Genomic DNA, 10005 nt, shown 5'->3' on the forward strand with positions numbered 1-10005 from the left:
CACGCGCGGTATTCCGAGCAAGCAACAGAAAGTAAAAGTAGACATTACAAATATTTACAGTGACATTTTACTGGGCGATATAGGCTTACTGAACACATTTTCAAAAGTAACAAACAATCATAATACGACACTTGTAATTTATTTGCTCTTAAGACACTCCGAAGTTTATTTTCATGAAAACGCGTCACATTATCACCCAAAATAATCGCAAAATGTGCTTGAGTAAAATTGAAAAAACAGCCTTTAAAAAGCGAACCTTTGTATTAAAACTTCAAGATAACCAATATAACCAATTTAAAAAAGGGTTTCTTTTCTTGCTTGTTGTCTCCGGTGATTCCATCTGGGGGTTTCCCGTGGGCTTGAAGCCTATGATGTCATCCATAATGGAGGGACCGCTGTAACCATTGGTCTCCACAGCGTCCAGCTTCTTAATGTATTCCAGAGGCAGGCCATTCTGTCTGGCACCAAGGCACACGACCTGGAGGGAAAACAGTGACTACGTTTACATGCACAAAATATTCCAGTTTCTGACATTATCCCAGGGGACAGTGATCTTCCTTTTCAGGCAGAGGCAAAAAGGTACAAGTCAAGATTTCAATTTTTTTAATAATCTTATCATGAGCTAACTTTTGGAAATCCAAGCAACAACGCCCCTGCTCAGACCCCAGGAAGTATCAAGAGTAATATCACAGACAGTTGTGATTACCAATAATAAGATAACTCATGAGAATATGAAACAGTATTTAATTGGATGCCCAGGGGGGTTCCAGGACCTCCTCACATGTATTGGGATTTTAGTTTTTCTTGAAGACCAATAAACATTGTATATGTTATTTCAGTCAGTTTTGGAGATATGTAGCATGCCTAAGAGTGTATACACACATTCTGCCTGACCGTACTGTCAAGTTCATACTTAGAATCGCTGTGTCATGCAGCTGGCCTTGACAACTGTGTGTGTGTATGCTTGTGTGTGTGTGTGTGTGTGTGTGTGTTTGTGTGTGTGAGAGAGAAAGTGTTTGTGTGTGAATGAGTGAGTGTGTGTCCATGTGTGTGCATCCATATGTGTGTGTGTGTGTGTGTGTGTCAAAGGGGTGTCCTTCAAGCCTGTACAGACTTTGCTGTTCCTCTCCTGTGAGGTGTGTGTCCCCCGATGGCCTCCAGGGGCACTCTTGTGCTCATGGACGCTCTTTACCTGTTTGTACGGAGGGGAAGTGAGGTAAGCTTTGAAGTTGTTCATCAGATAGGTCCGGCAGACCACCAGACCATCCTCTGTGTCCACGGTAACCTCCGTGGGGCTGTAGCTGCCCCCTTTCACCCCCTCCTGTCTGGGACAAGAGCAACAAGCCACCGCCATTATGACACAGTCGACAATGACTGATCCCACCCTCTCCTTCCGAAAAGTACCATGGAAAGATCTCCTGTATTGTGGAGTTTGTTCTGTCCATGTGCCCTACAAAGATCTCCTGTATTGTGGAGTTTGTTCTGTCCATGTGCCCTACAAAGGTGTGACTGTCAGTTTAGGTTCTGGGTTGATGGGTATTAAGGTTAAAAGAGGAATACATGTTGGAGTGAATAATAAGACAGGGTATATGGACAAATAGTAATGGGCATGATCTGATCCACTGATTGCAATTAACATACGCACATAGGAAATCCTTGATTTAAAAGGAATGGAAAATAAATACAGACTTTCGGATTTGATCTTGACTGTGATCCAGCCTAACCTGAATCAAATCTGACGGTCTATTCATTTAGTCATATACAGTATGAACCTTTCTCAGTGGCCGTGGGTCCACTAAGACTCTTTGGAATCTTATGTGAACTGGAATGTAGGCCACACTTTCACCCTATAATCTCCTTCATATGAAAATACTGGTTGAAACAGGTTCAACAGGTTTACAAGGAGAGCACTTTTTTACTTTCTACATTTACATGTAATTTAAAATTAATGTCTGACATCACATGTATTTCTACTGATGGAAAAGTTATAGTTTATAAGAATGTTACATGATATAGGATTAGTATTCATGTAGGTTTGTTTTCAAATGTGGGTGGGACAGAAAAACAACTAAAATGTTATGCCCCTGTTAGTATTTATTAGTGTGGAAATTAAGATTTAGAACCATGTAGGACTTAGACTTGGAAACAGAACAGAGGAGCAGAACCGAGCAGTACAATTCAGCTGTACTTGTACTTACAAATGGCAAATAAACTTGAAACGTGGTCTTAGTACCGGAGTGTTAAAAATGTAAGTACTTGTCTAAGCTGATGAGGTTGGATTTGTCCATCTTCCAGATGACTCCCCACACATCTTCTCCTTTGGCCGGCTGGATGGTCGCGACACCTCCGTGCCAGGAGTTAGAGCCATTGAAGTCTTCCCTCCAATGTCCAAATCGAAGAGAATAATCCTGACAGAAAAAATACGCTAAAAGTAGCCTGTAGGATATGCTTTGAAATGATGTCTTACGAATGTAGATGTAATTAGAACTTCCCTAGATTTGTAAGAAAATATTTAATTAAGTAGTCTACTCTTACATTAATTGAGTAATTCAATAAATGAATTTAAGACCACATTTGGACCAGTGTCAATCCGTCTCCTGCATTGGACTATATTTTAACAAGTTTGTAGCACAAATAGGTGTTATCCTACCTTAAGTCGACCCGTTCTTACAAACTCGGCGGACGGATTTTTCAACTGCAGTCTCTCTTTCAAAAGATTACTTCCATAAGCGAAATAAAGAAAGTCAGTCGATGTATTTGAAGTCTTATAGTCTTCATCAACTTGCACGACCGTTGCCGCTAACAGCGGCTGGAACAAAGCAAGCCCCACCGTGTAATAAAGTATGCAATACATGTCGCTTCTGTAAAGCGGTGTTTTCTCTGTTGGAAGTGTTGTTTTGGAAAGTGTTTAGGGATCGTGTGGACCCTCGGCGCTTGTGGGTGGGTGCTCATTGGCTAAATCCGCAGAAGGGGTGACTGCCTCTGGGAACATATTGTTCTCCTTATTCCCTCGACGATCATCATTCACTTAGGGGAGACTGGGGTTGGTTGGCAACGGGGGTTGGTTGGCACATCTTTTTTAGTTCCTTTTGAAGGTAACAGCGACAAAATTGTAACAACAAAATGTTTGCTTTCTTCGCCTGCATTAATTTACCATGTTAAAACCTCTGAAAGTCACAAACGTTTTTTGGTGAGGGTAGCATTTCATTTTTATAGTATCAAAAGTAAAATAAAATAAAAGTGGTCTGTGGACTTATTATTATAAAACGGTGTCAGATAAAGATATTGGAAATGTGTTACGTGTATAATAGACATAGGAAACAGTTGCATTTTCATTTAAAATGTGAAAGTCTCTGATGAGTGATGGTAGCTGGCTAGCATCATGTAATCACAGATGTTGGGTTAAAATTGAGCGGGGTTAGTTGGTTGGACTACTGTTGTGGTTACTGTCCCTTTAAATGTTGTCTAATCAGAACATTGTTGTCAACATTCCGGTCTTCATTCTAGTTGCCTAATCTAATGAATGGCACAACACATGTTATTAAATGATAAGTTGCTTAAATATACTAATAAATGTTCAAATTGTTTCTATTGGTTGTTTCATTTTGAGTAACTATAGCATTTTAACATTGTGCCAACCAACCCCATATCCCATATCTAGTGCCAACCAACCCCGTGATGGGGCTGCTTGGCTTAAATGCACAACATGACTTTAATCACTAATCACCACATTTTAGAAAAGATTTATGTACATTTAAACATACTTAATTATAGCTTTGACCATAATGTTTCATTTGCTGCAGTTAGAATATTCTAACATGAAAGATGCCAGAGAAATATGTCAGACAGTATAAAGTGTGCCAACCGACCCCGGTCTCCCCTATACAGCGCAGACTATAGACCATAGGCTATAGGCTATAGACCATAGGCTATAGGCTGTAGACCATAGTCTATAGACCATAGGCTATAGACCATAGGTTATAGAGACCACAGTCTGTAGACCACAGGCTAGAGACCATAGGCTATAGAGACCACAGTCTGTAGACCATAGGCTAGAGACCATAGGCTATAGAGACCATAGGCTATAGACCATAGGTTATAGAGACCACAGTCTGTAGACCACAGGCTAGAGACCATAGGCTATAGAGACCACAGTCTGTAGACCACAGGCTAGAGACCATAGGCTAGAGACGCCATCACCAAAAAGTATAGGCTACACAAGCCCTCGTATTCTGTTGATTCCCTTACTAAATCTTCTTGCAAAACAAAATGACCACACATTCTTGGAGTTAAATACCAATTACTGGATTCAAATAGGATTAAATGGAAAAAGTAAAAATGTTCAACAAAATATAAATAACTTGAAGAATGTTTGTTCACAAGGGTAAAGAAAACTTTGAAGTGGTTAACTTACGGTGACGCTTGTTTCACTAAAGTATTTCTAGATACCCAGTCATTCATGGTTTTGCTTGAAAACTATTAATTAATAAAAATTATGAATTTTGATTATGCCATCTATCAACACTATTAAGACTATCAACACACGTTTGGAAAATCTATGAAAGATGAATAAAACCAAGTCTGAACATTAGGTCCTTTGACAGACTATTGACATCGCAGCCCCCTATGTAGCAAGTTACACTGGAACACAGGGAACCACGGAAGAGCACTGGCTAGTAATTGGTTCCAACAGCAGATGGAGTCAATGCATTGTAAAAAAAAATCAGACGTTTCTGGATTTCTGAAAAAACATAGGCTACAAGCAATACAACTCTTCCACGCAGTTCAGACAAATTATTGACGGAGGTTTTATTCTTGTGCAGAATCTAAAACTTGCAGTTTCTTTTACCACCAGCAATGTATTTTTTAACACGTGTTCTCTGGTCAAAACATCCATCTTTAGAGAAGGATAGTTGTCATAACACTATACACGTCAACAGACAACAGTGAGAGGGTTTATTGTCCACCAACCACATAATAGAACACATATGGTTTATTTACATTCAGCCCAACTGTGATTCTAATGACAGGGAGTCTTCCAGATATACATAGAGGACATAGGTTGTTGTTTTTTATTATCCATTATTCAACAAACCGTTTCTTTAAAGAGTAATTACACACCGCAATTTCAGCCTGAGCCCGCAATTTGATTTTAAAAAAATTATAAAAGCTTTCTGGTAAAAAGTTGTGGATGAGGGATTTTATCAAGATGATTCATTTTGGGAGTTGCTCAAAGTGATTCATGAACATTGTCAGTTATCAGCTGACTACCCCGCCCTGTGATATGTCATACCTCCAAATGATACTACATATGTCAAAAACATCTTCAGATTTTAACCAAGGGGCCAAACAAGCCTAAAGGCGAGCCCCTTAACAATCAAAATGATCCTTTCTGCAAACATTTGTCAGTATCATGACCAGGACTGATGAGTTGAAAAATGCGCAAGTATTAAATCATAAAAGGTTTAACTCCCCCAACATTTTTGGGGTGTTGAGTTACTCTTTAAACACAGTTCTCTGTTGCCTTGGCGATGTGTCTAGGCATCTAAGCGATGGCTGCCTCTCTCGCGGGCCTTGCGCAGGGCGATCCCCAGGTCGGTCATGACGGACAGCTGGCCTTCGTACCTGTTGGTATCGATCGACTTCAGCTTCTCCTGGTAGTCTTTCGGTAACCCATTCTGCTCCGCCCCCATCATGATCACCTGAGACGACCAAACAGAACACACCTAGCTCAGAACGTCATATAGGACCTTTGGAACTAATAGAACCAGAACACCTGGTAGGCCCAGGAGCTTCCAGAGAACCTGTGAGTGTTCTACTCTGTCTACAGAGAACCTGAGAGGGTTCCATTGTCTACAGAGAACCCGAGTTTTCCTTGGTCTACGGAGAACCTGTTAAGGTTTCACTGTCTACAAAGACGCTGAGGGTTCCACTGTCTACAGAGAACCTATCAGCGTTGTACTGTGTCTACAGAGAACCTAAGGGTTCCAATGTCGACAGAGAACGGTTCCCGAGTCGCCATGTGAGAATGTGAGTGGTGTGTGAAACTCTGATCGGACCACACGCCACGCCACCCTCACACAACAACGACAACAACAAGAGGAAAACAAAGAACTGGTCCGGGAGCTACAATGCACAAAGCGTCAGACACAAAGGCACGCAAAGCCCATCACAGCCGCACACTGTTTTTGACTCCCCAGGGCTAGGATTGTATCAGACAGGAGCGACACAGAACAATCTGGAAGAGTATCTCGCCACCGGTCAAACAGCGGGAAGCCAACTGCCCCAGGATCTGACCACAGGCATCCCTGACTGGGGCTGCTGCTGACCCCAGGAACACGGCTCATGAACATGTGTCCTTGCGGACACATGGATGGTGGAGCAGGAACGCTTGTTCCAGATGCTTCTCTGAGGGGGGCTGGACCTGGCTGAATAGCCGACAAAGCCCGGGACCCCGGTGCTGCTCGCACCCTATTGTCCCTTAAAACACAACAGACAAGCACAACGTGAGCACCAGAAAGCACCACACAGCCTGAAGCTGGGGGCTACAGAAGCACACAGCCCCAGGATGGGGGTTAGAGAGACAGGCTGGGGGGTAGGGAGACAGGCTGGGGGGTAGAGAGACAGGCTGGGGGGTAGGGAGACAGGCTGGGTTAGAGAGACAGGCTGGGGGTAGGGAGACAGGCTGGGGGGTAGGGAGACAGGCTGGGGGTTAGAGAGACAGGCTGGGGGGTAGAGAGACAGGCTGGGGGGTAGGGAGACAGGCTGGGGGTTAGAGAGACAGGCTGGGGGGTAGGGAGACAGGCTGGGGGGTAGGGAGACAGGCTGGGGGTTAGAGAGACAGGCTGGGGGTAAGAGATACAGGCTGGGGGTTAGAGAGACAGGCTGGGGGTTAGATAGACAGGCTGGGGGTTAGAGATACAGGCTGGGGTTAGAGAGACAGGCTGGGGGGTAGGGAGACAGGCTGGGGGTTAGAGAGACAGGCTGGGGGTTAGAGAGACAGGCTGGGGGTTAGAGAGACAGGCTGGGGGTTAGAGAGACAGGCTGGGGGTAAGAGAGACAGGCTGGGGGTTAGAGAGACAACTGGAGATAGATATAGCTAAGTGGTCAGAGTATTTTAAGTATCTTACAGAAACAAGATGAGCAGAAGAGAGTGAAGGAGGAGGAAGGTGGAGGAGAACAGAGTGAAGGAGAGTGATTGAGTAGAGTGAAGAAAAAGAGGAGAGTGAAGGAGAAGAGAGGGAAGAAGAAAAGAGGAGAGAAGGAGAGGGGAGAGAGGAGTTAACTAGAGGAGAATGAAGGAGAGGAGAGAGAAGAGGACGGTGAAGGAGAGGGGATTGAAGGAGAGGAGAGAGGAGAGGACGGTGAAGGAGAGGAGAGTCACCTTGAGGTATTGTGGAGAAGGGGCTGCGTAGATGCAGCTGTTCATGATGTAGGTTCGACTGTGAAGATCCTGGCCTTGTGTCTTCACCAACACTTCGCTAGGGCTGTAGGCCCCTAACTTCACACTCTCCTGACTACACACACACAGCACAGACCACACACAGACCACACACACACACACACAGCACAGACCACACACACACACACACAGCACAGACCACACACACACACACAGACCACACACACACACACAGACCACACACACACAGACCACACACACACACAGCAAAGACCACACACACACAGTACACCCGCGCACACAAAAACACACAGCACAGACCACACACACAACCTCGCAAAGCACACATCCAAAACAGAATAAAAGTGTTCAGATATAGGTGAGATACAATTCAGCCCTCTACCCAGAATTACCAGTTGCCCCTATTGAACACACACTAGAATAATAAATAAATAACTAAATTCACACACACTGGGATCAAAAACGAAATACACACCCTATACGGTTCAGAAGGGGTTCATGGGGGGGCGGGGGGGGGGGGTACTGTACCTGTCCAGAGACTCCAGGTCTGACATATTCATCCTCCACACGACCCCCCACACCTCATTCCCCGGGCTGAACTCGATGGTGGCCACACCCCCATGCCAGCGGTCACTAGCCAGCCCCTTCCAGTTCCCAAACACCAGCTTATAGTCCTGCACAGGAAGCAGGAAGAGATGAGAGAGAGACTGAGATATGAGAGATGTGAAAGATATATGACAGATATGAGGGAGAGAGAGAGACAGAGAGAGAGAGAGAGAGAGAGAGAGAGAGAGAGAGAGAGAGAGAGAGAGAGAGAGAGAGAGAGAGAGAGAGAGAGAGAGTAGAAAGAGGGATAGACAAGGAAGAGAGAAAATATACCAAAAGAGCAACAATCCTTCAGTGAGAGAGAGAGAAAGAAAAAGAAGAAAAGAGAAAGAAAGACAAGAAGGAGAGCAAAGAGCGAGAACAGTTAAGTCCACCCCTGACCCCTGACCCTCGCCCCCAGCCGTTACCTTGAGTTTGGCCACACAGTGGACCACTGCGGAGGGGTTCTTTAGCTGCAGTCTCTCCTTCAGCAGGTTGCTGCCGTAGGCAAAGTACAGGAAGGTGTGGCTACTGTTCATAGTGGTAGACACTCCTTTGGAAAGCAGGAGGAGGAAGAGGAGAAAGGAGGGCAGGAGGAGGAGAGGGAGGAGGAGAGGAGGGAGAGAGTAGCGAGGAAACACAGCCAGCAGGGTCGGAGGTGGAGCGGAGACGCAAGGTGAGGTCATGAGCGCTGGTTGTGACAAAGAGCTGACAACACAGACGCGCTCTCTTTTTATACTCGCTCACGCGCTATTCTCATGCTAATCCACGGTGCCGGTGTTGTATCACCCGATGCATGACTCTCTGGATTGGCACCCCCTCGCGGGAGCGCACGCGAATCAAAGACTGAAGAGATTCGTCTTGATATCGCAACCAAACGAAGACGAATTTTAAGGATTTTGTGAAAATAGCATATATTTACACAGATAACCAACATTCTTCTCTTGAATTCTATAACAAAAAAAGTATAATGTGAGACTTCTGTTTCCCCTTCGTTTGGTTGCGATATCAATACGAAATCCTTCACTCTTTGATTGGCGCGCGCTCCTGCGAGGGGGTGCCAATCCAGAGAGTCATGCATCGGGTGATACAACACCTGTCCTCTGACCTGGAGGGGGGGCTCTGAGAGTGGAGTGGAGTCAACGGCTTACTTTTACACATTTACACAGAGCCCTCTAGTGCCTGTAAAGACGTTTTGCACCTCTCGCATTATAGCGCAGTACACGTAGGCCTAATGTTTTTCACACATCGTTAATCATACGTGGCCAAGCATTATAGCGCACAATTTGACAGACCGATTATTGCTTCACGCTTTGCTGACGCTCACCCGCCGCTGTTCATTTTGAGGGGAAATCTGCCATGAAAATACAGAATTTGCTGTGCGGTTGGTGAAAGCGAGACACCGCCGTTATTGAAGGATTTCTCTCATAATTATTTTCCTGTAATCCTGACGCGAACAGTATTTTAACCGAGCCAGTATTGCAGTCTGCTGAACCTCTTGGAAGGTATACTTTCGATCCAGTTGTTTATTAAAAGCAGATTTGTTGAGAAAGAGAGAGTCAGACACTGAATCGGTTGAGTCAAACTGCGCCCACTCGAATCGTTAATCGACGTTGAGCTCAGAATCAAGTAACCAATAGCAGACGGAGCCGCCGCCCCCTCTGCATGTGCTCGCGCCTTCATCCCTGGGAAAAACACCGATAAGGACTGTCACTCACTCAACACCCCACCTCCCCGATTGAACCCCAGAAGTCTCAGGGTCCTTTCTGTTCATGCGCATAGTTACATTGTAGCGAAATACTTTATATGGGCTATTTATTTGTATTCAATTTAAAACGTTATGATTTATTATCTGCTTCTACCTTGACGATAAGTCCACTCTCCCTGGCTCTCCATATCTCCCTTTTATAGTACATTCCCTCTCCCACTGTCTTTATAACTTCTATAACTGTCGTTCATAAGTTTTCTGAAAACCTTTCTACATCTGTTCTATCCTT

The 10005-nt window shown here is 44.7% G+C and overlaps 2 protein-coding genes across 3 annotated transcripts; both read right to left on the reverse strand.

The window, feature by feature from the left end:
- Window positions 1-47: 47 nt before the first annotated feature.
- LOC124483180 (gamma-glutamylcyclotransferase-like) lies at window positions 48-3018 on the reverse strand. Its single transcript, XM_047043485.1, has 4 exons — window positions 2651-3018; window positions 2257-2408; window positions 1193-1325; window positions 48-478 (listed from the first exon to the last, which is right to left on the reverse strand). Exons 1-4 carry the CDS (start codon window positions 2852-2854, stop codon window positions 272-274), a joined length of 696 nt encoding a protein of 231 aa, XP_046899441.1. The 5' UTR covers window positions 2855-3018; the 3' UTR covers window positions 48-271.
- A 1823-nt stretch (window positions 3019-4841) lies between these two features.
- On the reverse strand, window positions 4842-9592 carry LOC124483168 (gamma-glutamylcyclotransferase-like). 2 transcript variants are annotated; one of them, XM_047043472.1, is made up of 5 exons: window positions 9336-9592; window positions 8437-8561; window positions 7952-8097; window positions 7385-7517; window positions 4842-5702 (listed from the first exon to the last, which is right to left on the reverse strand). In XM_047043472.1, the coding sequence occupies exons 2-5, from the start codon at window positions 8545-8547 to the stop codon at window positions 5538-5540; spliced, it is 555 nt and encodes a 184-aa protein (XP_046899428.1). In that variant the 5' UTR covers window positions 8548-8561; window positions 9336-9592; the 3' UTR covers window positions 4842-5537. The 2 variants fall into 2 exon arrangements, with proteins under 2 accessions (XP_046899428.1, XP_046899420.1); XM_047043464.1 differs by lacking the exon at window positions 9336-9592 and having other exon boundaries at window positions 8437-8793.
- Window positions 9593-10005: the final 413 nt, after the last annotated feature.

The sequence above is a fragment of the Hypomesus transpacificus genome, chromosome 2 (genome assembly GCF_021917145.1).
Source record: "Hypomesus transpacificus isolate Combined female chromosome 2, fHypTra1, whole genome shotgun sequence".
In the NCBI taxonomy this organism is placed as follows: Eukaryota; Metazoa; Chordata; class Actinopteri; order Osmeriformes; family Osmeridae; genus Hypomesus; species Hypomesus transpacificus.

Bases quoted from the DNA above. Each gene is read 5' to 3' on its own strand.
- LOC124483180 (XM_047043485.1), bottom strand. From the start codon at position 2,854: ATGTATTGCATACTTTATTACACGGTGGGGCTTGCTTTGTTCCAGCCG. The intron at 2,409-2,650 runs GTAGGATAACAC...TTTTTCTGTCAG, and splicing joins TAAGAACGGGTCGACTTAAG to GATTATTCTCTTCGATTTGG. The intron at 1,326-2,256 runs GTACTTACATTT...CTCTTGTCCCAG, and splicing joins AACCTCATCAGCTTAGACAA to ACAGGAGGGGGTGAAAGGGG.
- LOC124483168 (XM_047043464.1), bottom strand. From the start codon at position 8,694: ATGACCTCACCTTGCGTCTCCGCTCCACCTCCGACCCTGCTGGCTGTG. The intron at 7,518-7,951 runs GTACAGTACCCC...GTGTGTGTGTAG, and splicing joins GACCTGGAGTCTCTGGACAG to TCAGGAGAGTGTGAAGTTAG. The intron at 5,703-7,384 runs GTGACTCTCCTC...TGGTCGTCTCAG, and splicing joins CTTCTCCACAATACCTCAAG to GTGATCATGATGGGGGCGGA.